The sequence below is a fragment of the Odocoileus virginianus genome, chromosome 5 (assembly GCF_023699985.2).
Source record: "Odocoileus virginianus isolate 20LAN1187 ecotype Illinois chromosome 5, Ovbor_1.2, whole genome shotgun sequence".
NCBI lineage: Eukaryota > Metazoa > Chordata > Mammalia > Artiodactyla > Cervidae > Odocoileus > Odocoileus virginianus.
Window position 1 is genome coordinate 41568144 of NC_069678.1, and position 26085 is coordinate 41594228.

The window sequence follows — 26085 nt, forward strand, 5'->3', positions numbered from 1 at the left end:
GTTACAGAATAAGATACCTAGAACATACTAGTAAGGACTCAATAAATGTGTTAGTACTGTAAGATAATGATAAATTGGGTGCGTGCTGTGTGCCCCGTACCTTTAAGAACCTTACAGATACCACGTCATTTAATTTTCAGAGAGGCCCTCTGAGAGGTATGAAGTAGACAAATCTTCATTATACGGATGAATAAATGAGGAAACAAGTTGATAATAAAGTCACCAACAAGAGCGCAGACGTTAAATTAAGTGTTAAAGTGTTGGGACTGTAGGCGGCTTTTCTCTTTCATAAATTTAATACTGTTGATAGGCTGTGTACATGCGTCTCGTGTATGTGTACGCAAGCATGTCAGTGTCTGACCAAATAGTTTTAAAACGAGTGAGCAAGCAGCAACAGAAAATCGTTGGGTAGGGTCTGGGAAAAGGGGAGGAACCCCAAAGTACAGACAAGCAGAGACCCGACCCCACCTGTGAACTGTCTGCGCAGGCGGCGACCGCAGGCAGGCAGAGCAGCTACGCACCCCACCCACGGAAACGATTCCCTTCGGGGAGGCCACCCGGCTGCCACACGCTGACGCTCAGGAGGCTGTGGGCGGAGCCGCTCCTGAAAGGCTCCGGCAGGGGGCGGGGACTAGGGCGTCCCGCAGGATGGCTCTGATTGGCTGCTGTAGAGACTGGGCGGGCTCTCCCGGTGGCCCCCCGAGGGGTGGTGCCTGCTCCTGGGCCTCCCGGAGAGAGAAGGAGCCGGGGCTCTGAGCTCCGCTTGTGGACAAGTAGGTCTACTGCGCCCTCGGCTCTGCCGGAAGCGCCACAGTTTGACTTGCTGGTCCATCGGCCCTCGAAGGGGCAGCCCTCTCCCTCCCGACCCTCTCCGCCTCCCTTCTTCCCCTTCATTCGAAGGCCGAAGCCCGCAGCCTGGGCGGGGCGGCGCAGCCGGAGCTCCTGGACCCGGAAGAAGCGCCATCTCCCGCCTCCGCCATGGAGCCCACCGCGCCGTCCCTCACCGAGGAGGACCTGACTGAAGTGAAGAAGGACGTGAGTAGCACAACCTTGTCCAGGCGCCGTCGCGGGCTAGGGGTGGGCGGGGGCGGGCTGCAGTTCTGCGGCCGAGGGAAGCGGAAACCCAGCGTCCTAGTCCGAGTCGGAATTGGAGGAGGAGTCTGGGGTCGGAGAAGCGGAACGTCCGAGAACCGCAGGACAGCGACGAGCCCTGCATGCGAGGAAACTTGGTGGAAGTGACCTGCCCCCCGCTGACCTGTTAATCCGCTTTTTAAATTAATAGAAGCAGGGCTTGGGTTTCTGAAACCTTGTTCAGTGGAGCGTTTCTTAACAGTCAGCTTCTTGCCCACTCTTCACTCATCCCCTGGTGATTTCACCCCAGGTGCGCCTTGGAGCTGCGTTGCTAGGGATCGACGACTCAAGTTCATCCTTGAGTCAGACTGCCTTGGCTGCTGGCTCGACCTGGAGCAAAAGCTGGACCAGATAAAGCATCCCAAGCAGCGGAGCAAATACGTGAAACTTTTGCAAAAGGGGTTGGGGGAAGCTCTACAGCTGAAAGCACTACCTGGAATTCCCCTACTAAGGAAACACCCACGTATTTAAATTGAAGGGGCGGGGTGGGGGTGGGGGGAGAATACAAGAAGTGGAGAATTAATGTACAGGTGAACGTTGGAAATAGTCAGTAGCTAAATGATGCTCTTCTGCTTGGATGGTGAAGTGCACAGATCTTGGTGTTTATTCATAGAGAATGACTTTATTTAGGTCTGACCTGTTTCTCTTTTCCTTTGCTTTTAGTAACTTGTTTTGCCACATGAGACTTCTCTGAGAACCATCAAAATACTTTATATTAAAATTAAAAATAACATGAACATGAACTGTGTTCTGGCTTTACCACTGCACTACTTGCACAGAATCATCTTTGTGAACTAGACAGAACAGCGTTTTAAATGTTTGTTTGCTTTCCCCTCACCTGTAAGATTTATTATGCTGTACTCATAATTACAGTGAGTAATAACAGAATTACTGTGAGCAATTCTGATAATGAATTAGCAGAAGGAAACTGGTTATGACTGGGATGTGTGCCTTAGTTTCCTCCTTCAATAGATAGTTGTGGAGCACTTATTTTATGGAAAGTATTGTTCTTAGGCCTAGGAAGATAACAACAACAACAAAAAGTCACCCCTGCTTTATATTCTAGTTAAGACTGGGATATTGATAACTACTAAAGAACAAATGAGTGTTGTGTTATTCAAGATTTGTGCGAGTAAAAACATGAACTTCAAGAGCTAGGCCTGCTGTGTTCCAGACGCTGTGTCACACAGTTGACAATGTTCCCAACAACCTCTAAGGCAGATGATTGTCTTTCCCATTTTGTAGTTGATAAGCCAGGTAGTGAGAGGTTCAAGTGAAAAGATACAAAACATGTACATAATATAAAACCTGTACAGATGTGAAGGGAGGCTTCCAGGCCTTTATTTTTTCCCATCTGTTCATTGATACTTTCCGTCTCCATGACTTCAATTTACAGCTATATCTGAAATTCATAACCTTAGGGAATCATGAACAGGTTTCAGGACATCTATGAAAAACACTTTGTGCACATTTTTTTCTTAGAAATTTTGTTCATGATATTTTCAAAATGGTTTGTGAACTTAGAAGTTTTGAAATTATCATTCACATATTTGGACTTCCTTCTTTCTCATCTCTAAGTGCTTATTTCCAAATGTCTACTGGAAATCCACTTTTATATCCTTCAGACTTCTCACTTTGTCTAAAATTGAATTTTTATCATCCCTCCCCCAAAGCCACTTGCTGTTTCTACTGTATTCTCTGTCTTGGTGATTAGTGTACAGTTCTCCTTCTGTATCTATGGGGGATTGACTGCTGATACCAAATTCATGGATACTCAAGTCCCTTTTATAAAATGGTATATTTGCATGTAACGTACACACATCTGCCCATATACTCTGAATCATCTTTAGATTACTTTTAATACTTAGTACAATGTAAATGCTATGTAAACAGTTGACCCACACAACAAATTCAAGTTTTGCTTTTTGAAACTTCTGGAAAATTTTTTTTCCCCCAAATATTTTTGATCTATTCTTGGTTGAATCTGAGGGTACAGAATCTGCAGATATAGAGGGCTTATCCACATGGCAACTCCCATTTCTTTCTTTTTTTTTTTTTTTTTCAGGCTACTACTGCTTTACTATATCGCTTCCCCCTGTGTACTTCATCTAGTTGTTTCTCTCATCTTTTAATTTAGTTCAGTTTCATAAATATAGACTACACACTACTGTGAGGCTGATACTGCCATTGATTATAACAGTTTAAAAATTAAAAACAAAGATAAAATTCTAGTTTGAGAACAGCTCAACTTCTTGGGGCAGGAGGAGACATGTAAAATGATAATTGCGAATCACAAAATAACAATGAATTTTACATTCATCCAAAACATTATCTACTTGGCATTCTGTTAAGTGTAGGATATACAGAGTTGAACAAAATGTACCTGGTTCTTGCCTGCTTTTAACATGTGAGTTCTTAGGGTTGAAAACAAATGTATAATTTCAAATTATGATAAGTACTGTGAAGGAGATGAACAGGTGTTGAGACAATAACAAGATAAGAGGAGAAATTACTTGAGATAGGATGTTCAGGGAAGGTTATATTTAAACGGATTCCTGAAGGATATGACAGAACTGGGGAAGAACATTCTAGACAGAATTTGCAAAGGATCTAATGCAGGCAAGCTGTTGAGTGCCTTGAGGTGAAGTTAGAATGGTAGGCTAGGGCCAGATCATAAAGGGTCTTATAGATGCTAGTAAAGTGGGATTTTCTTCCCAAGTGTAATAGAGACCTATTGAAGAATTTCCTCTGCCTAATGTATGGACTGGGGTGAGCAAAAGTGAGAAGAGGGCAACTAGTGAGGAGATTCTTGGACTTTATAGAGGTGAGAGATGATGGTGATTTGGATCAGGGTACAGGTAGTGGAGATGGATAGAACAAGAGAATTCCAGACATTTTTTTAAATAGTAGTGATAGGACTTGGTGATGATTTGAATGTAGGTGCTGAGGAAGATAAATATCAGCAAGATTTGGTGGGTGGGTGATCGAATGTATCAGGTGGGTGGAAATGGAAAAGTCAAGGGTGGGTTGAAGGTTTATAGCTTGTTGAATAGATGGTGGTACTCCCAAGTGAGTTTACAATGTCAGAGGAAAAGGATAGGAGAAGATAAATTTGGTTTTGGACATGTTGAATTTCAAGTACCATTGGGATCTCTAGGGAGAAAGTCTCGATCACATTGCAAAATTTAGGGATCAACAACATATGGTAGAAATGAAACACATGAGGTTTTCCAAGAAGTTCATCTTTTAAATCTATTTTTCTCTCTCCTCATCCTGTCAGCTGAAATTCATGCACTCAGCATAATATATGTAAGATATGGCAGCAGTCGTCTAACTAGTCCCCTTTGACCCCAATTTTTGCTTCCCCCAGCCCTCTGTAAAACTTTTCTTATGGCTTCTTATTTATAAGCCTTTGATGAGGTTTTGGCTATAGGGAAATGTAATTTCCCCTACTACATGCCCTTCATGCCTCTCTCTCAGGTGTGGCCTCTGTAAATTTCCCAGGTCCTAGAGGCAGAGTAAGTTGCCTCTTCTATGCTTCCCCACTACTTGACCTATATCTTTTTTTTTAATGGGTCATATTCCATTATCTCACAATTACTAACTTCAGTTAATAATGTATTCTTCAATTGGACTATATGCCCTTTGCATGCAGAATTTAAGTCTTCTTCATCTTTGCAATATCCACTGTCAGCAGTTGGCATATTAGGCATTTAGATATGCGAAATGTGTCTTGTGTGAATAAATAAATGAGGGAATTTAGTGGACTGAGAACTCTAGGAACCCCTTCACCTAAGCTACTTTTCTGCTACCATATACTGGAATATTTTGAAGATTTTCCATTACCTTTAGTTCATCTTTGTCAGTGTGAATCAAATTAGTCATCATTGGCATCATCACTAACATTTCCTTATCACTTATATGTACCAAGCACTTTTCCAAGTACTTTACATATGTTAAGTTTTACATATCTCATTACACTCAGATGAGGAAACTGAGGCCCAAAGGAGTGAATTTACCCCAGATCACATATCTAGTAAATAAAGGAGCTATGTAATACAGCTGCTCACATCAAATTATTAATGCCATTTATGGAGACCCACATCAATTTTTGGCTAATTAAGCCTCACTAGGAACTTGTCAGGTGTGTGTGTGTGCTACGTTGCTTTAGTCTTCTCTGACTCTTTGAGACCCTATGGACTGTAGCCCTCCAGGCTCCTCTGTCCATGGGATTCTCCAGGCAAGAAGACTGGAGTGAGTTGCCATGCCCTCCTCCAGGAGATCTTCCCAAACCCAGGGATCAAACCCCTGTCTCTTAGGCAGGCGGGTTCTTTACTACAAGCACCACCTGGGAAGCCCTTGTCAGGTGTAGGCCTGTTTATATGATTTCTTTTTCTTTGTTTAGTTTTTTTTTTTCAACATCCACTGTTCCTTTATGTTTCTTTCCCCCCATACCTTTCTACCTCCCAAGACTGAGTTAGATTATCATCTTGCCAGCTGACTGCAAAGACAGACACATCATGGTCCCCTTTAGTTTAGGCTCTTTCTTTTTCTTTCTCCGTCTCTCTTTTGGGGTTTTACTCTAGAAAGATGCAAAATTAATAACGAGAAAGTTATAAACCATGAGACCTCTGCCTAAGTTATCGTCTCTGGTCCTGACCAATCATAGATTCCTTACTAAATGGAAACTAAAATGCCCAGTAACCACTGCTCTCATCTTTACCTCTGACGGCCCTCAGCATACCTCTCTTTATTTCCACAGACCCAAGCTCCCTAGAAGAGACTGGCCCCCTCCTCACAGTAGTTTGATCTTGGCCTATAGTTGTGAAAAAGATCAGAGCAGGACGGAAGCAGTGAGGAATATCTGGTCGGAGACCTACTTCTATCTCCTTGCTCCTTCATCTTTTTTTTTAAATGCATATAATTTTTTATGTATTTATTTTTGTGCTGGGTCTTCATTATTGCACAGGCTTTTCTCATGTTGCCCCAAGTGGGGGCTCCTCTCTAGTTGTGGTGCACAGACTTCTCATTGTGGTGGCTTCTCTTGTTGGGGAGCACAGGCCCTGGAGCACGTGGACTTCAGTAGTTGCAGCACATGGGCTCAGTAGTTGTGACTCCCAGGCTCTGGAGCACAGGCTCAAGGGTTGTGATGCACGGACTTAGTTGCTCCACAGCTTGTGGAATCTTCCTGGACCAGGGATCGAACCTGTGTCTTCTGCATTAGCAGGCAGATTCTTTACCACTGAGCCACCAGGGAAACCCTGCTCACTCATCTTAATAGCATGCCTTAAGTAGGGCTGAGGTTCCTGATTTCAGGATGTTTTCTCTTACCAGTCAGATTCCTAACTTACCATCAGTCACCTGTGTTACATTAAGCCATATTTTATTTCTTTCAGGCTTTAGAAAATTTGCGTGTATACCTGTGTGAAAAAATCATAGCTGAGAGACATTTTGATCATCTACGAGCAAAAAAAATACTCAGTAGAGAAGACACTGAAGAAATTTCTTGCCGAACGTCAAGTAGAAAAAGGGCTGGAAAACTGTTAGACTACTTACAAGAAAACCCCAAAGGACTGGATACCCTAGTCGAATCTATTCGACGAGAAAAAACACAGAACTTCCTAATACAGAAGATTACAGATGAAGTGCTGAAACTTAGGAATATAAAACTAGAGCATCTCAAAGGTAAGATACCTTAGGTATCCAAGAGTTATTTAAATGTAACAATGCTTTTGTAAAATAGAATACAGAACAGAAAGCCCAGAAATGACCATTTTTGCTTTTATTTAAAAAGTTCAAGCTTCAGCATTACATTTGATTTGCATTTTTTTGCCTTATTTGATTTCATTACATTGCAAAAGTGAAGTATCACTCAGTGTTCTGTATTTCTGTTCAGTAACACTACATTTCCGGAGAAGGCAATGGCACCCCACTCCAGTACTCTTGCGTGGGAAATCCCATGGACGGAGGAGCCTGGTAGGCTATAGTCCATGGGGTTGCTAAGAGTCAGACACGACTGAGCGACTTCACTTTCACTTTTCACTTTCATGCATTGGAGAAGGAAATGGCAACCCACTCCAGTATTCTTGCCTGGGGAATTCCAGGGACGGGAGCCTGGTGGGCTGCCGTCTATGGGGTCGCACAGAGTCAGACACGAGTGAAATGACTTAGCAGCAGCAGCGACACTACATTTCAGAGAATGCAATGGCAACCCACTCCAGTGTTCTTGCCCGGAGAATCCCAGGGATGGGGGAGCCTGATGGGCTCCCGGCTATGGGGTCGCACAGAGTTGGACATGACTCAAGAGACTTAGCAGCAGCAACATTATATTTATAGAAAACAACCATAATGAAATCGCAGTATTTCATAGAAACACAGGAGTTTGTTTCTAAAGTTAGTAGAATGCAAGATTGATCTGTTAAAAAGTAACCCCTGAAAATGCAGATCACAAATAACAGTATATAGGTAAAGTACTTTACCTTTGATAAATTCTGGTGGTTTTTCTTCTACCAGTTGATCACACAATAAAATAGTTGGCCTATGTTTATAAGAATCATGTTGTATAAATCATACGTGACTTTAAACACTAGAATCACACTCAGTCTGGTGAGATGAGAGAGGCATGAAATGTATTGATTAAGGGAGGAGCAAATTTACCCCTTCTGTTTCACCCTCACCATGGAGCACACACTCACTGATTGGAATGCTATATAGAATTGTCTGCACAATTTAAATTCCCCTCTCCCCCCAGCCCCCCATTTTTTTCCCTGTCTGTCTCTACATAGCACTTAAGATAAATGTGAATGTGATAACAGCTCTATTCCAGCTCTTTTAAGCACTCGGGAAACAGAAATGAGTAATTTAGGACTTTACCTTACAGAACTCAGTCTATAAGTCTAAGGCTGGAACACATGTGAAGTTTCCCCTTGAAACATATTTAAGAAAATAGTTTCTTGTCCATGGGACAGAAATGCTGACTGTATTGTGAAGTTGAAAAACAAGTGGAAAAAAAATGACATACAGATGTGCTTTACAGACTTTGCAGGTGTTATACAAAATCTGTCAGCTCAGGAACTTCTCTGTGCCTGTACACAGTTGGGTTGAATATTTGCTAAGCCTAACAGAAAGATAAATGCATTTGTATTTATTTCCACCATGAGGCTCATTGTTGACTATATCCTTTGGATATGACAGAATTTTTTGTTCAGAACAACCACTGCTATTTAAGTAAAATGGTAGGTTAAGAATCAGAACATTTTTTGTGTAGTGTGAAGAGGAGACTTGGGTTCCAGGTGTCACCTTAGCATGAAGTAATCCTGGAATGTTGGGCATGACTTCAGTGTTCTGGGCCTCAGTCTTCTCATAGTGTCTCTCACAGTGAGAGGCTATCCCAGATGCCCTCCAGAATCCCTTCCACTTCTAATTCTCCATGATTCAGAAATTGAAAGTACTTAACATAGAATTTTAGGATGTATCCAGTTTTAATTTTGTTTTCATTGGGTAATGGTTTGTGTGTGTGTGTATACTAGAATGCTTAAAAATATTTTTTAGTTGTAAAAGCTATTTCTTATTCTATGAATAATTTTAGGAGCTACTTTTTCAGGTCCTTCAATGGTTAAGTATAAGTACAGAAATTAAATGTGAATTTTAGCATGTCATTTATCTTCCTTGAGATTATTCACTTGTCTCAAAAAAGTAAATAGCAGTATACTTCATGATTGTCAGGAGCAGATAAAATGTGAAATGGATTATGACAGTTTATAAACTGCTGTTTAAATTTGTATAATCTTTAAAAAGTTCCAAGATGGGTGTGGATTCACATTTCCTAGTTACTTCTTATTTATATCTGAATAATTGTATTGTAGGACTGAAATGTAGCAGCTGTGAGCCTTTTCCTGATGGAGCCACAAATAACCTCTCTAGATCAAATTCGGATGAGAGTAATTTCTCTGAGAAACTGAGAGCATCCACCATCATGTATCACCCAGAAGGAGAATCCAGCACAGCCCCCTTTTTTTCTACCGATTCTTCTCTGAATTTGCCTGTTCTAGAAGTAGGCAGAACTGAAAATCCCACCTTCTCTTCAACTACACTTCCAAGACCTGGGGACCCTGGCGCTCCTCCTTTGCCTCCAGAGCTGCAGTTAGAAGAAGAAGGAAACTCTAGTGAGATGTTTCTTCCCTTACGATCACGTGCTGTTTTGCGGCAATGACAGTTTACTGCCTTTTAATTTTTTTTAATGATGACAAAAAATATTGGAAAGGATATGAATCATAAAATTGCTACCATGACTTAGTAATATTGATACATGTTTTATAAAATGCAACATAAACATACTTTGTAAATAGAATTTTCTAGAATAAAAGCGTATTTTTAGAGAGTTAAAGTAAGTGTTGATCATATTCAGTGTTGATCATGTACTTTTCAGTATTTTCAAATTTCAAAAGTTTTGAGATTTAGTGTTTTCACTCTCATCATGTGTTAAGACTAACTTTAATAGGCAACATTTCTCTATTTGAGAATACAATGTTAGACTGTGAATAATGTTTCTTCCTTGTGAGTTTGTGCTAATAAGTTTCACAGTCTAATAGTCCTTTCCAACAATTCACCAGTAAATTTTCAGAATTAAGCTGTTCCCATGCGATAATAAAACCTATCACTACTGGGAAAACTGCCAGTAGACAGAAAAAAAGTCTTTTCCCCACTTGGCTTCCAGACACTTACAAAGTCCCCTTTTGATTTAGATGGATATCTAATGGAGTTTGAGCCAGCTAAGGTATCAGTTTGCCAAAATACATGTCTTACTAATTTTACTAATAAATACTACTTCCTTAAAATTGTGACATTCTTTGCTTTATCATTTTTATTCCTAAAGAAAAATCTTTGCATAAACTTCAGTTATTACATATAATTTGATGAGATTTTTAAAAACTTTTTTCTGTATTTTTTTGTTCCCTTTTAATGAGGACCACTGTACAACTGAAATAATTAGGACAAGATGGTTTTTGTGTGTGTGTATTACATTCTATTTTTAATACCATTTGGAACAAGCAGATCATTGTTCTATGACAAAGTATGACTTATTTTACAAATTTATAAATCTTCTTTCATTGTTTTCATTAAATTATAATTATCCATTTTCAGATACCTGTCTCCTATATATTTCCATTACTTGCAAAAAGCAGAGATGGAAATATGCTATTGAAAATAAACATTTTTAAGTTGTAGTGCTGTGTTTTGGAAGTTTCAATTTTTTCAGTAGGAAATACCTAGAACTATTTTTATATGTACCAATTTTTATAGGAAATATTACTTCAAGTTGTGAGATGAATTTCATTTCTGGATAGACTGATGAAATTATGAATCACGAAGAAGACTGGCATACTGGCTTGTAAATTTTTTTAAAGACTGGGTGATTTTTATAGTATAAACATTTTCCAAGGATTTTGGAGAAGCATGTTTCACCTCCAGGATAGCATAATAAGATATTGGCAGTTGGAAAAAAAAAATAGTGACATTATGTTTGAATAAATCTTTTTAAAAAGCAGAAGCAGGCTTTTCATTTATTAAAATAAAATTTGATATGCAGATACTTTTTTTTTTAAGTTTAAGATTTACTTGGAATCAAAGATCTTAATTTAGATATGCTGTAGCACCTATATTTATATTAATACTTTTATTTCAAACTGTTGACTATGTAGGCAATAAAATTAAGGTTTTTCAAGGGTTTTCAAGGTTAGGCTTTTGGGTTTTCTGAATCCTATGAAGTCAGTTTTTTTCCTTTAAACACTGAAAACCAGCCGTTGCCAAAAATGTGTAAATTTGAATGATAGTCTAACATGAGTGCAACTGGTTATTGGGTTGATTAATGCAGCAGTGAAAAAATTCACAGATACATTATCACGTAATATAAAAAACACCTTTGAGTTCACTTTTTTAAATTGTTTTAAAATTTGAGAATTTATTTTCTAGAGCAGTCCTAGGTTTATGCAAAACTTGAGCAGAAAGTAGAGTTCCCATACACCCGCCCCTGTCCCCTGTTTGCTATATTGTTATGTTCAGTCCCTAAGTCATGTCTGACTGTTTGAGACCCACACCAGGCTCCTCTGTCCTTCACTACCTCTTAGAGTTTCCTCACATTAATGCCCACTGAGTCAGTGATGATATCTAACCATCTCATCCTCTGCTGCCCCCTTCTCCTTTTGCCTTCAATCTTTTCCAGCATCAGGAATTTTTCCAGTGAATTGGCTCTTCACATCAGGTGGCCAAAGTACTGGAGCTTCAGCTTTAGCATCAGTCCTTCCAGTGAATATTCAGGGTTGATTTCCTTCAGCTTTGACTGGTTTGATCTCCCTGCCGTCCAAGGGACTCTTAAAAAGAGTCTTCTCCAGCACCACAATTTGAAAACATCAGTTCTTTGGTGCTTAGCTTTCTTTATGGTCCAAGTCTCACATCTGTACATGACTACTGGAAAAACCCCTGCTTTGACTATATGGACCTTTGTAAGCGATGTCTCTACTTTTTAATACATTCTCTAGGTTTCTCATAGCTTTCCTTTAAATATTAAAAATGTTTTAAAATATATGTACTTAACAATTGCATAAAATATTGTTTGATGAATCATGTAGTAGTACGATCAACAGTTTATACAATGATTATTGACTTGGGGAAAAAAGTAGCTAACGAAGGAGCAAATCGATCTTTAATTGTTAAATGTACTCTTAGGAGGCTTTTCTGAAAGGAGAGTTAAATATAAGCACAATTTGTGAGTAATTTTAGCGCTGCTCCTGAAGTCCTTACTCCGAAGTTGACATTCTACTTAATTATCAGACAGTTGTCCTGTGGTGGTTTTCAAACTTTGCTGCCCATTTTAGAATCACCTAAAGAGCTTTTAAAGATCCCAGTGCCCAGCTACACCCCATTACCAATTAAATGGGAATGTCAAAATGTTTGGATTGTGAAAGACAGTCATCAGAAATGTGTCAAAATTTTCCAATGTGCAACAATGTTTGGAAACCACAGTCTTACTGGGAGCCAAATACTGGGGATGGTGTTTCCACATGTGTGTTACTGCTAATACCAACACTGCAAGGAAGGTTTTATTGTTACTTTGTTTTGAACAGAGAAACAATCTCTAGAATTGAAATCTAGGCCTGTTTGACTTAAACGTCAGTGTTCTTTCTATAACTCCATGCTCTTTTAAAAAAATTTTTTTTTTCTATTTTTATTTGCTATGTTTTCATTGGAATAGCTTTGCATAATTTTGTTTGTTAAGTTTTTGCTGTAGTTCTCTTGTTAACATTTCTCAGATGGCAGGTAAGAGTGGACACTATTTTTTCACTCATTAATTCAGTATTTATTGGTACCTATTATTCTAAGTGCTGCACATAACAGCAATAAACAAAACAGACCATGTCTGTGTTCTCATAAAGAACTCATATTCTAGTTGGAGGACATAGAAAATAAATAAGGAAACCCAGATAATTCTAGCTGCCACAGATACAAAATGGGGCATGTATGAGCTAAAAAGTAACTTGGACGAGAGTATAACAGCATGAGGGAACCCCTCTCAAAGCAGGCAACATTTGAGCTGAGCCTAAATCATGAGAAGGAAGGGGACAGCTGTATGAAGTTCTAGGGACAAGTTTAGGCAAACTGGACCACAATAAACTGTGGAAAATGCTGAAAGAGATGGGAATACCAGACCACCTGACCTGCCTCTTGAGAAACCTGTATGCAGGTCAGGAAGCAACAGTTAGAACTTGACATGGAACAGCAGACTGGTTCCAAATTGGAAAAGGAATACATCAAGGCTGTCACCCTGCTTATTTAACTTGTATGCAGAGTACATCATGAGAAACACTGGGCTGAAAGAAGCACAAGCTGGAATCAAGATTGCCAGGAGAAATATCAATAACTGCAGATGTGCAGGTGACACCACCCTTATGGCAGAAAGTGAAGAAGAACTAAAGAACCTCTTGATAAAAGTGAAAGAGGAGAGTGGAAAAGTTGACTTAAAGCTCAATATTCAGAAAGCTAAGATCATGGCATCTGGTCCCATCACTTCATGGCAAATAGATGGGGAAACAGTGGCTGACTTTATTTTTCTGGGCTCCAAAATCACTGCAGATGGTGACTGCAGCCATGAAATTAAAAGATGCTTACTCCTTGGAAGGAAAGTTATGACCAACCTAGACAGCATATTAAAAACCAGAGACATTACTTTGTCAACAAAGATCAAGTCTATGGCTTTTCCAGTAGTCATGTATGGATGTGAGAGTTGGACTAAAAAGAAAGCTTAGTGCTGAAGAATTGATGCTTTTGAACTGTGGTGTTGGAGAAGACTCTTGAGAGTCCCTTGGACTGCAAGGAGATCCACCCAGTCCATCCTAAAGGAGATCAGTCCTGGGTGTTCATTGGAAGGATTGATGCTGAAGTTGAAACTCCAATACTTTGGCCACCTGGTATGAAGAGCTGACTCATTTGAAAAGACCCTGATGCTGGGAGAGATTGAGGGCAGGAGCAGAAGGGGATGACAGAGGATGAGATGGTTGGATGGCATCACTGACTCAATGGACATGAGTTTAGGTAAACTCTGGGAATTGGTGATGGACAGGGAGGCGTGGTGTACTGCAGTTCATGGGGTCGCCAAGAGTTGGATATGACTGAGCAACTGAACTGGACTGAACATCGAGTGCAGAAGTCCTGAGGCAAGAATAAGCTAGTGAGGACAATACAGGCAGGAACATAAGAGGGATGACTAGGGAATTCAGGAGCCTGGATTGAAAAGTAAGATTTATAAACCATTGTGAGAAGTTTGAATTTTCTTCTTTTTCAGTTCAGTTGCTCAGTCGTGTCCGACTCTTTGCGACCCCATGAATTGCAGCCCGCCAGGCCTCCCTGTCCATCACCAACTCCTGGAGTTTACCCAAACTCATGTCCATTGAGACGGTGATGCCATCCAGCCATCTCATCCTCTGTTGTCCCCTTCTCCTCCTGCCCCCAATCCCTCCCAGAATCAGGGTCTTTTCCAATCAGTCAACTCTTCACATGAGGTGGCCAAAGTATTGGAGTTTCAGCTTCAACATCAGTCCTTTCAATGAACACCCAGGGCTGATCTTTAAGATGGACTGGGTGGATCTCCTTGCAGTCCAAGGGACTTTCAAGAGTCTTCTCCAACACCACAGTTCAAGAGCATCCATTTTTCAGTGCTCAGCTTTCCTCACAGTCCAACTCTCACATCCATACATGACCACTGGAAAAACCATAGCCTTGACCAGACGGACCTTTGTTGGAAAAGTAATGGCTCTGCTTTTTAATATGCTATCTAGATTGGTCATAACTTTACTTCCAAGGAGTGTCTTTTAATTTCATGTCTGCAATCACCATCTGCAGTGATTTTGGAGCCCCTCAAAATAAAGTCTGACACTGTTTCCACTGTTTCCCCACCTATTTGCCATGAAGTGATGGGACCAGATGCCATGATCTTAGTTTTCTGAACGTTGAGCTTTAAGCCAACTTTTCCACTCTCCTCTTTCACTTTCATCAAGAGGCTTTTTAGTTCATGTTCACTTTCTGCCATAAGGGTGGTGCCATCTGGATATCTGAGGTTATTGATATTTCTCTTGGCAATCTTGATTCTAGCTTGTGCTTCTTCCAGCCCAGCGTTTCTCATGATGTACTCTGCATATAAGTTAAATAAGCAGGGTGACAATATATAGCCTTGACTTACTCCTTTTCCTATTTGGAACCAATAAAAGGTGTATTAGAGACTAGTATAGGCTTCCCAGGTAGCTTAGCTGATAAAGAATCCGCCTGCAATGCAGGGAACCCCAGTTCGATTCCTGGGTTGGGAAGTGAAGGAAAGTTACAGGGCTCAAAATAGCCTGGAGTTAAAACTCCCCTCCGGGCCTTCCCCACCATCCTATGCAAAATAAAGAACTCTCTCACCCGAAGAAAAAAAATGGACCTTAAGGTTGATTACACCCAGCTCCTAGCCAGTCCAGCCGCTGGCTAATCTCCAGAATCCCCTGCCCCAGCCGTTTAAGAGATAACTACTCCGAACAACCTTGGAGAAGAACAGGCCCCCCTTAAGACAGTAGATTTCCACATATATGCCTCTATATACTTACTCTTTTCTTGGGTTAGTGCTGCAGCTCACTAATCTGACTGCTGCCCCTTCTCCCCTCATTAAAGGTGATCTGTCCCTGTAAAGTGCCGGTCTCCTTCTTTTTCTGAACGTCACCGTCTCTAACTCCCTTACACTACAGGAAGATCCCCTGGAGAAGGGATAGGCTACCCACTCCAGTATCCTTGGGTTTCCCTGGTGATTTAGCTGGTAAAGAATCCGCCTGCAATGTGGGAGATTTGGGTTCGATCCCTGGGTTGGGAAGATGCCCTGAAGAAGGGCATGGCAACCCACTCAAGTATTCTTGGGCTTCCCTTGTGGCTCAGCTGGTAAAGAATCTGCCTGCAATGCAGGAGACCTGGGTTTGATCCCTGGGTTGGGAAGATCCCCTGGAGAAGGGAAAGGCTACCCACTCCAGTATTCTGGCCTAGAGAATTCATGGACTGTACAGTCCATGGGGTCACAAAAAGTCAGACACGACTGAGCGACTTTCACTTTTCACTTTTCTGGAGGGGCTGGGGGCTATGACCGGATGACCAATCCCCAATAAATCCTCTGGAGACTAAGGCTCTGGTGAGGCTCCCCTGATGGCCCCATGCAGGCTGTCACACACTGCTGCAGAAGTGAGCACTGTCTACACCTCCCCTGGGAGAAGACAACCAGAAGCTCTGCATGTGGAAGGCTCCCCATTCTGTCCCCTACATCTCTTCCCTTAGTTAATTTTAATCTGCATTCTTTGCCTACAATAAACCATTGTTGTTTAATTGCTAAATCATGTCTGACATAGGCATCCTTAGGTGCGGTCTGTGAATGCATACCACTGATACCAACTTTACACTGATACCAACTTTATTGCCTTCATGTGTGTATCATTCTTTTGAGTTCCCCAAAAGTCAAAGAGTTCGAGTTTCCCTGGTGTCTAAGCAGGTGGTTATGTTATTTGCTAAAAGGGAGGGACACAAATGTAGAAGCAAGTAATATGGAAAAACAATTTACTGATTAAGTGGGTGTTTGAGACCTGGCCATAGGGAAAGTTTAAGAGCCAAGCAGAGGTGTAGTTCAGAGCTTGCCTTGCAGAGACTGGATTTTGAGAGCTGGCTGTTGAAGTCACAAGCATTAAGGAGGTTAACACTCTGGGAAGGGTTGGCTGACTTGCAACTCTGTAATACCTGGTTAGGAAGTGTTGCTGAACGAAGGTATAGTATGTTGGGAGCCACTGAAGAAGGAATTAATAAGGCCTGGACGGTATAGTATGTTGGGAGCCACTGAAGAAGGAATTAATAAGGCCTGGACTCCATCTCAGGCCGTCCGTGCTGGTCGTGCGCGGCCACCTCTCCAGTGGACTCTGAACTCTGTGCTTAGTGCCTATGGGAAGGACAATGGAAGGATAAGACCCCCTCTGGGCAGGGGAATCTAGAAGATCACATCCAGGTTACTCATTGCCTCAGGGGAAACACCATAATCACCCCTATCTCGGGACAGGTCATAAATTTTTTTCCGTATCTATCAGGATGTAATCACAGGCTTATCGCTTATTAACTGGTTGGAACATGACCACAGGCTTATTGATTGTTAACTGTTTGGAATGTAACTGCAGGCTTATTGATTATTAACTGTTTGAACACATAACACGTGAATGATGGGGTTATTGTAGTTGTATTTACCCTTCCTTTGTTTATGTAAGTCTCAAGGAAATTGGGGTGGTGGGTTTGGACACGTACACATGGGGTATAAAAGATTTTCACAAATGCTGATCGGGGTCCTTGGCTAAGAGGAGACTCTGCCTTGGGCCCGCCAGTGTAATAAACTGCACTCCACTATCTGCACTGTCCTTCTGAGTGAGTTTGTTTCCCGGAGAGTGTGGCTATAACACCATCAACACTTAGGGGCCATACGGAGCAAAGCCATCACCGAAGGAGGCTGACAATAAGAAGCCATAGAGTTTGGAGGATCCTTCAGAGTGGTGTGATGCAATACAAGAGAAGTTCCAACAAAGAAGGCTGTTCAGAGTGCTCTGGAATGAGGTGAAGCAGGAGAGAATTCCGCTTGACCACTTACCCACAGAGGTCTTCCAAGACGACAGAGGGGACGAGTCATTTTATTTTGAAGAGATGCTGCGCAAACAGGCAAAAAATCCCGGTCTCAATGGGCAAAGGCTTTAAGGAGCAGTGAAAAGAAATTTTTTCAGCTCTTCTCTGCCTTTAACAAACTCTTACTATATCTGAAAGTTTGGTTGCGACTACCGTTTCAGGATCTGTCTCTTTTCAAGGCCTCTCAGTAATGAGCATTAGAATTCCGGGTTTAGGGACGTGCGCGGCCAACCTTCCGCTTCAGTCCCCCAACCTGGGCGCAAAAGCGCGACGCAACCGCCAGGGGGCGCAGACCTCGGGCCCATCAGCGAGACTTGGGGCGGGGTCAACTGCGGGGCGGGCACTGGAGTGACTTCCGGTTTCCGGCGGAGCCCTGGGCGCACTGGTGCAGCAGTCATGGCAGCGGAGGAGAAGGATCCTCTGAGCTATTTCGCGGCTTACGGGAGCAGCAGCTCAGGCTCCTCGGACGAGGAGGATAACAGCGAGCCGGAGGAGACAAGTCGTAAGGCCCAAGATCCAGCGAAGTCGGCCGGCGGCTATGGGAACAAGGCGGAGAAGCGGCTGCCTGGACCAGACGAGCTGTTCCGGAGCGTGACTCGCCCGGCCTTTCTTTACAATCCGCTCAACAAACAGATAGACTGGGAGAGGCACGTCGTCAAAGCTCCAGAGGAGGTGAGGTCCCCGACCCCGTTTCTCGATCTTGGTCCCAGCCTCCGCCCCCTTCCTCCTGAGCCCCATCTTGGGGACCAGCTGTCCGCCCCTCACACGCAGTCACGCCCTGCGGGATGCCGCACCACCCTCTCCCACCTCCAGCCCTGGGGAGCCCGGGCCCCTTTCCCCCAGCCTGGTGGGTGTCATACTGGACCCGCAGCCCCCGCCCCCTTGTGAGGAGACCCAAACCTCCACACTCGGTGCCCTGACCCCGCGCGGCGAGGACTAACGGTGGTGACTCCCCCGCCCCCTGCTGCAGCTTCTCCCCGAGACCCCTTCCCTTTGACGCCGAAGTGCCTGCGGTGCTGCCTCCAAGACAGTGTCTGCTGCAGCCTCCTGAAGGGGTCAGCCTTGGCGTAGTATCTGAGACTGGATTCTTCTTTGGTAACTAAAAGTTATTAGCTTTATTCGTACAGGGAACCCTTTGGCTTTTCTCTTAACAGTATTGTGATTTTGATTGAAAAATGTGTCTTTAAACCTTAAAAAAAAAAGTCAGCCTGAACAGTAAGCGAACGGCAGGGAGGTGCATGTGCCCACATCGATTATAGAAACCTCGGTTCGTCACAGTGCTTCTTAATGTGTTTGCTTAACAGCCTCCAAAGGAATTCAAAATATGGAAGTCAAACTATGTACCACCTCCGGAGACCTACTCTACAGAGAAGAAACCTCCCCCTCCAGAGCTGGATATGGCAATAAAATGGTCTAACATATATGAGGACAATGGTGATGATGCCCCACAGAATGCTAAGAAAGCTAGGCTTCTGCCAGAAGGGGAGGAGACAGTGGAATCAGGTAAGGAAAGTCAGACTCCAGTGGTAAACCTTTTGATCCCTGTGATGAGTTTCAAAATAACGAGATATTTAATGAATGAAACTTAAATCTATTGAGTTAAACTGATTATGATGGTCTTTGGATATCTTTTGCTCTGTTTTTGAGAAAGGTCATAAAATATTCAAGATTTAAAGTGAAATCTTTGATATCTCAACCAGTATTATGTGTGATTTATGATGCCTATTAGAGCAACATGAGTTACTTCATAAACTCTTTGTTGTGATCACAGTTGTGAAGAGGTGAAGGTTTTACTTTATATTAAAGCAGTTGTGCTTTAGAGCTAAAATTAGTGTCACAAAATGAATTTCTTACCATTAATACATAATGATTAAAAATAGTAGTAAGATAATGACTTAGTTGTCTTGCCATAGTTCATAATATTGTAATTCCATCTCTTGCTTGGATTTTAAGTGTTAGGTAGTTAGAATAGGAAAAAGGAGTCATAAGTAATCACAGTAATCTCTGCTTCCATACTTTTACCCACTCCACTTTCTGGCCTCTCTTGCTTAAAACCCTTCACCAGCAGCAGAGTCAGCCCTCTATGATAGACTACCTTTTCCTCTGCCCTCATTTCACATGGCCCCCTTGTAGTACTTTATGTGCTCACTTGTGTCCGACTCTTTGCAGCCCCATGCACTGTAGCCTGCCAGGCCCCTCTGTCTATGGCATTTTCCAGGTAAAATTACTAGAGCGGGTTGCCATCTCCTAAGATCTTAAAATTCAGCACTGAATAGACCAAGCTATTTAATGGTCCCATACCTTTAATGGTTCCATATATGTTTCACCTTAGTCTGTGGTTAAATATCTGTTCCTCTGTACCCTGTGTCACATGCATGTGCATGCTCAGTCACTCCGTCATTACTTTTCGACTCTTTTTCGTGTCCAACTCTTTGTAACCTCATGGACTGTAGCCTGCCAGGCTCCTCTGTCCATGGGATTTCTCAGGCAGGAATCCTGGAGTGAGTTGCCATTCCCTTCTCCAGGGAATCTTCCCCGCCCAGGGAACCAACCTGAGTCTCCTGTGTCTCCTGCATTGGTAGGTGGATTCTTTACCCACTGACCCACCTGGGATTCCATGGATGGCGCTTACCACTTTTTATGTGCTGTTTGTTCTTAAGTCTGTCTCCTTTATAAAAATGAGTTTCTTAAATACCAGGATCCAGGGGTTATTTATGTTTTTATTACTATTTGTATTACATTTTAAGTATTTAATGGATTATTGGACTAAATAGTTTTGACTGCCATTTTTATAGAAGAGTGTGCTAATCACACTCTTAAACAAATTTCTGATCTTCCCATAATACAAGTGCTACTTAGCTCCTTTTACAGCTGTAGAGAATTTTCTTGTGAGAGAAAGGGTAACAAACTGGTAGACAGTCTTTCTCCAGTTTTTGTTTGTTTGCGTTTTTTAAGGAATAGGATATTTATTCAGATCTAAAGTATCTTCTCACAAAATTAATACTTGTTAATTCCAAATGGAAAAAAATAGTAACTTCATTTTGGAGTTACTTCATTGTAGAGAAAGAAGCCTGGAAGACACGATTTTAATCAAGTGATGAAACGGAACATCGTAAGTAATAGGACAAATCAAAACTGAGTGTCACTCGAACACAACATCACGTTGGTGATATTCCTGTCAAGCACAAACATATCCAAATTGAAGGATATTCCACAAAGTAATGAGCTGAGTCTTCAAAAGTATCAAGATCATGAAAGTCAAAGAAAGATTAAAGAAACATTTTTGACTAAAGGACCCTAAAGAGATGGGACAGTTAAATGCAGTATACACTCTGAAGTGTATACTCTCTTTCATTTTCCTTTTTTTTTTTTCACTATAAAGGATATTACTCTCCAGTTTTGATTCTACCTGACTTTTCCATTTCTTTCGTGACTTCTGGTGTGAATTAGAAATCACTAGTGAAGGCATATTTTCAGTAAATGGCATCTTTTTGGAGATGCCAAATGAAGTGGAAATTTTAAATGCCTCATATTTTATAAGTTTTATATAGTTAATAAAAAGCACTTTTGCATAAATTACCTTTAATCCTTACAACTCCTTGTGAAACCATTAGGGAAATGTCATAACGAGAGCTTATGTGACTTGTCCAAGGTCACAAAACTAGACAATGCCAAGCTCTAAAATAATACTTTTACATAAGTTTTCTAGTTTATTACTCTTAGCAACCTAGTACAGAGTTAGCACATTTGTTATTACTGTTTGTAGACAAGAAGACAGTTGCACCTTAAAGAATTTGCCTAGCTTCACACAAGTAGGAAGAGACAGAATAGGAATCAGATTTTTAAATGGAAATGATGCCTTATTAAACTGGGGTTTAGTCTCTTGATGTTTTCCAAGCCAGGGTGCTTGAGGAGTAGCTGTCCTGTGGGAAGAATTGGCAGTGAGGCCATTAGAGTTGATGTTCAATCCAGGTGTCAATAGGCTGGTGCTCTTCTATCTTTGTTCCTGTGTGGAAAAGCCTAGGCTTATATACCAGGACTAACAAGTAGAAAGAATAATCTTTTTTTCCAGTTTGCCTTTTAAATTCAGAAGAAAATATGTGTCAGATAATGCTGCTAGTCCCATGATAATTTCTGACCTTTTGATCATACGATGGCCCTCTACTAGGAAGTGGATGTTGGCAGTGTCAAAAAACAAAAGGCTTCCAGTGCTCAGCCAGCTTACAGCTGGGTTATGAGATTGAAAGATAATACTGAAATCTCAGTTCTGACTTTAATGTTGGTTGTTGAGTATAACTGTCCTTTTTTTATAATAAATACCTTCCTTCTTAGAAGTGATTTTTGCCATGTCAGCCTCCTGTACCATGTTAACAAGTCTACTTCCCATCTTATTTTTTTTTAGCTTTTTTTGAAATTCATAAAATATCTTGTATTAGATGTTCCACACTCTTAAATTATCTCATTTGCTAGATTATCAGATAACTTTGATTTTACTTTTCTTCTCATTTTCTGCCCTTTGGCCTCTTTTTCCAGTTATCTCCTTCTAAATAGAAGAAGCTGGGAAAAATTCAGAACTCATTATAGAGCCTTACTACTTACCAGCACTTGCTTAAAGAATATATAAAGTTAGTTTCTGTTAATAATTTAAACTTGTTTGCTTCAAGTGACGTGACTTCCATGTAAAACAACTGCTTCCTTACTAGTGCTATCTGTAGTATATAGCACAAGGTAAGAAACTCAGTGAAGTTGATGAGACACTAAGTTTTTTTCTTCTTTTTTTACTAAGGCAGTGCCTTGTTAGATCACTAGATGGCATTGTCTGTTCAGCGACTGGGGGGAAGTTATTTTTCTAGCCTCAGTTTGTTTTCCTTGTTATTCAGTAAGTGCACTTGTAGTAAGTGACAGACTAAAAGCAGAACTGTCTCAGGATCGCCTTTTTAGTATATGTTAGCAGTGCATTTTCTAGTAGAGTTTTAACAGTAATTTCAATTTTTATATTACGAATGAAAAGAATCTCAAAAGTCAGTCATGGTGATAATGAAAATCCAATGGTGATAATGAAAATCCAATTAAAAAACAAAGACTTTGGCTGGTTTTGAAGATGCATTGCCTGCTTTGATACTAATTATTGTCCATATCAACAAAGGAAATATTCTGAATATGGTAGTTATCAGAAGGGAATTGAAGGCTTAGGGTTTGTTTTTTGTGTGTTTTAATTTATTTATGTTTGGCTGAGTTGGTCTTAGTTGCCTCATGCAGAATCTTTTGTTGTGGCACTCGGACTCTAGTTGTGGCGCGTGGGCCCAGTAGTTGCCATGCGAGGGCTTAGCTGCTCAAAGGCAGGTGGGATCTTAGTTTCCTGATCCACATCCCTGTACTGCAAGGCAGATTCTTAACCACTGGACCACCAGGAAAAGTCCCGGCTTAAAGTCGTAAGTTTATTTTTCCCATAATGAATTTGTGATCCGAAAAACAAATGAACAAACAAAACAGAAGCAGACTCCTTGATAAAGAGAACAAACTGGTAGTTGCCAGAGGGAAGGAGTTAAGGGGACAGGTGAAATATGTGAGTGGGATTAAGAGGTACAGGCTTCCAGCTATAAAGTAAAGCACAGCGGTATAATGTACAGCATAGGGAATATAGTCAATAATATTGTCATAACTCTGTACAGTGACAGGTGATTAAACTAGACTTATTGTGGTGATCATTTCATAATATATAAAAATATCAAATCACTATGTTGTACACCTGAAACTAATGTTAGTGTCGATTATAATCCAATTTAAAAAAAAGAGTAGTGACAGAACTCCTCAGTCACTATCAGAAGAATATCAAAAAATAACATGTAAAAATGACTGAAGTCATTTTGTAAATGTGAAGTGTTGAGTAATAACAATGACATTGGCATTGTTCTCTTGACTGTTAATAATAAAAGGGAAGTTGAAAAAAAAAGTCTGTGTTCTATATCAGTTGGCTTCCCAGATTTTTTAATATCAAGTCCCCTTTCAGCATCAAAACATTTTTTATAGGCTACCACATGGGTAGTTATTGAACTTTGAGTATCTCTTGATTGAGAAGTAAAGTACAAAGAATTCAGTGATGTGCTTAAATTTGTACTTTATAAATCATAACATCTCCTACGTGTAATTTATTCCATCTGTGTGGAGTTCTTAAAATAATGCCACACGTTTGTTCAGGGATGGGAATTAACAGCTGCTCTGTGCTACCCTGTATTTTGTTGAAATGTGTAGCTGGATTGTTTTAATTGAATAAAAGGGCCCACTGTTCGAGATTTTACAATATTTTTATTTATTAGTTAAAAATTTTCTGTGACTACAGATACTAATAACATTTCGAAAAGTGTAAAGGACATGGTTTTAATATGAGGTTCTTCTCCCCTCCCCTCTCCCAATTCTCCATAATATGAAGGGGGGGAAGAAGCCTGTTTTTGTCTTGCCATTGGAATATTCTGACCCTCCTGGGAATGGGGGAGAAAGTAGAACTACCTACATAGGACAAAATTGAAAATACAGTTTCAGTGAAACATCTACCTGTGAGTGCTTTTTTAACTTCAAAAAGTAAGTGTGGGGGTGGGGATGGGGAGATGAAATAGGGAGGGGAGTTGTTTGTGGGGGAGAGAAGGCAGATTAGAAGGGAAAAACTACCAGATAGTCACTTAAATAATGTCATGGTTAAATTGACATCTTCTTTTGTAAAAAAGAACAGAAAATATCCCATTCTTAACATGTAGATTATGTATTTAAATAGTCACCATGTATATACTGTAGAATATTTGAGAATAGCTTTATCAGAACAAATTTGATTTTCTTATTGTCAGCTGCCTTCAAGTTTTTTTATTGGAAAACTGAAAGAAACATTAGTTGAGGATGATGATTTTTGGTATAGAGTCAATGAAATTTTAATGCTTAATATTTTTTTAAAGTTACTGATTGAAACTCTCCCTTTCCTATTTAAAGATGATGAAAAAGATGAGCATACTTCTAAAAAGCGCAAAATAGAAGTGGGAGAACCAACAAAGAAGAAAAAATAGACAAGAATGACAAGAATCTTTGGACTGCAAAACTTGTTGAAATGGGTCTTTTTGGCAAATTAAGTTGATACTGTAAATTATTATGAAACATCTCCATGGAAATATATGTTAATTAACTAATGAGTATTCCTGCCGGAACTTTCCACTGTAGAATTCATTTTTTATTTAAAAATATGTATTTAAAACTGAAATGGTGACTTGTGATTGTGTAATTGACAATGCTTGGAAGCATTCTTGCTACCGCAGAATTGGTGACATGCTTTGAGTTTCATCCCAAGTTGACATGCCAATGTTCTATGAACCTTTTATAAAGGAGTATATTTTTAAAGTAAATATATTGTAATGTACTGTGAACTTGTAGGGTGCTTTTCAACAGTGTTTGTACAGTGTAAATAGATCATGGAAATAAATTTACTGCATAGTATTAACATTTGAATATCTGTGACAAGTACCCTTCTTGCCATGTGACCTTCTGATAGTGGATATTTCCATTTTGGAAGTGCCTCCCATGTTCTAGGTGCTTTGTGCATGTATTATCTCTGATCTGCAGCCTAATAAAGCAGGTATTAGTAGCCTCATTTTATAATAGAGATTAATTTATCCAAGGTTACATAGCTAGTGAACAGTGGATTTGGGATTTAACTCAGGACACTTGAACTCTGAAAATCACACTAAACCACATATCTGGCAATCTGCATTTAGTCATCTTTTAGGAACTGCAGTTGCCATATTTTCCAGGTACTCTTCTGTGGTAATCAGGGGAGATCTCTCCTGATTATATTACTGCACTTATCACATACATCTTATGATCTTTTGTTAATTTGCCTCTTAAATAGTAAGCTTGCCAGAGATAAGGATCTTCTACAAGTTGCTAGATGTAGCAAATGAAATTATAGGACCAGTTGAATTTGAATTTTAAATAACAAATGATGTTCTAGTATATGCGATATTTGGGACATAATTATACTAAAAATTTGTTTATCTGAAATTCAAATATAACAGCATCTTCTATTTTATCTGGTAACCCTACTTCTATGTGTTTTCTTTATGCAGCTCCTATTTTAATACTTTGCATATGATAATAAAATCAACAAGGGGTATTTAGGGAGATGATAATCTTAGATTTGACTTACACAGTCCAAAATACAGTGCAGTTGTTTATAACGTTTTGAAACATGAAAAGTTGTGTACTCCATCAGTCTTTCCATGATTCTTATGCCTTTAAGAGATAGGAGTTATAGGACTTTAAGAGTTTTTTAAAATCCCCAATCTGAATATTTTCCCCCATACTGAAAACCCAACATTCAAAAAACCATAAAATTTGTTGAGAGCATAGATCAAGTAGATTAAAGTTTGTAAAAGTTGTTAAAAGGATGCTGGTCATAGTGTTTTGTGAACTTAGGAAGGGACATGAGTGTGATAGCTTCCAGAGTATCTTAAAAATCTAATTCTATGGCTGCTTATTCTCCTGGTTTATAACTATCTGAATTCCAAAGTTGAAGTAATTGATACAGCATGAAACCTTTTGCTTAAAGTTGAAGTCTTTCTGCGTGAATAATTAGGAGGGGCAATGGTAACACATACCAGAGAGTGGCATCAACTGGTAAAACATGAGTCCCATATGACAAATGGGAATTACAAGGTTGTGATTCCCAAGTCTGGAAAAATCTATAGTCAGAATTCA

The 26085-nt window shown here is 40.4% G+C and overlaps 2 protein-coding genes and 1 long non-coding RNA gene across 5 annotated transcripts; 2 read left to right on the plus strand and 1 right to left on the minus strand.

Moving 5' to 3' along the window:
• Positions 1-150: 150 nt before the first annotated feature.
• Positions 151-1570, minus strand: LOC139035202 (uncharacterized). The gene is made up of 2 exons (XR_011487808.1): positions 1307-1570; positions 151-1210 (listed from the first exon to the last, which is right to left on the minus strand). It is a non-coding gene; the product is annotated as an uncharacterized lncRNA (long non-coding RNA).
• On the plus strand, positions 692-10358 carry BCL10 (BCL10 immune signaling adaptor). Its single transcript, XM_020877247.2, has 3 exons — positions 692-1035; positions 6528-6816; positions 8997-10358. Exons 1-3 carry the CDS (start codon positions 979-981, stop codon positions 9341-9343), a joined length of 693 nt encoding a protein of 230 aa, XP_020732906.1. The 5' UTR covers positions 692-978; the 3' UTR covers positions 9344-10358.
• Positions 10359-17688: 7330 nt separating this feature from the next.
• C5H1orf52 (chromosome 5 C1orf52 homolog) lies at positions 17689-24979 on the plus strand. Of its 3 annotated transcripts, none has more exons than XR_002310686.2 (4): positions 17689-18021; positions 18654-18852; positions 23780-23928; positions 24328-24416. XR_002310686.2 is itself a non-coding variant. In XM_020877259.2 (3 exons), the coding sequence occupies exons 1-3, from the start codon at positions 17746-17748 to the stop codon at positions 24399-24401; spliced, it is 549 nt and encodes a 182-aa protein (XP_020732918.1). In that variant the 5' UTR covers positions 17691-17745; the 3' UTR covers positions 24402-24979. The 3 variants fall into 3 exon arrangements, 1 of the variants encoding a protein (XP_020732918.1); XR_002310688.2 differs by having other exon boundaries at positions 23780-23903; positions 24328-24414; XM_020877259.2 differs by lacking the exon at positions 23780-23928 and having other exon boundaries at positions 17691-18021; positions 24328-24979.
• Positions 24980-26085: the final 1106 nt, after the last annotated feature.

Bases quoted from the DNA above. Each gene is read 5' to 3' on its own strand.
- BCL10 (XM_020877247.2), top strand. From the start codon at position 979: ATGGAGCCCACCGCGCCGTCCCTCACCGAGGAGGACCTGACTGAAGTG. The intron at 1,036-6,527 runs GTGAGTAGCACA...TATTTCTTTCAG, and splicing joins TGACTGAAGTGAAGAAGGAC to GCTTTAGAAAATTTGCGTGT. The intron at 6,817-8,996 runs GTAAGATACCTT...ATTGTATTGTAG, and splicing joins AAAACTAGAGCATCTCAAAG to GACTGAAATGTAGCAGCTGT.
- C5H1orf52 (XM_020877259.2), top strand. From the start codon at position 17,746: ATGGCAGCGGAGGAGAAGGATCCTCTGAGCTATTTCGCGGCTTACGGG. The intron at 18,022-18,653 runs GTGAGGTCCCCG...TTTGCTTAACAG, and splicing joins TCGTCAAAGCTCCAGAGGAG to CCTCCAAAGGAATTCAAAAT. The intron at 18,853-24,327 runs GTAAGGAAAGTC...TCCTATTTAAAG, and splicing joins GGAGGAGACAGTGGAATCAG to ATGATGAAAAAGATGAGCAT.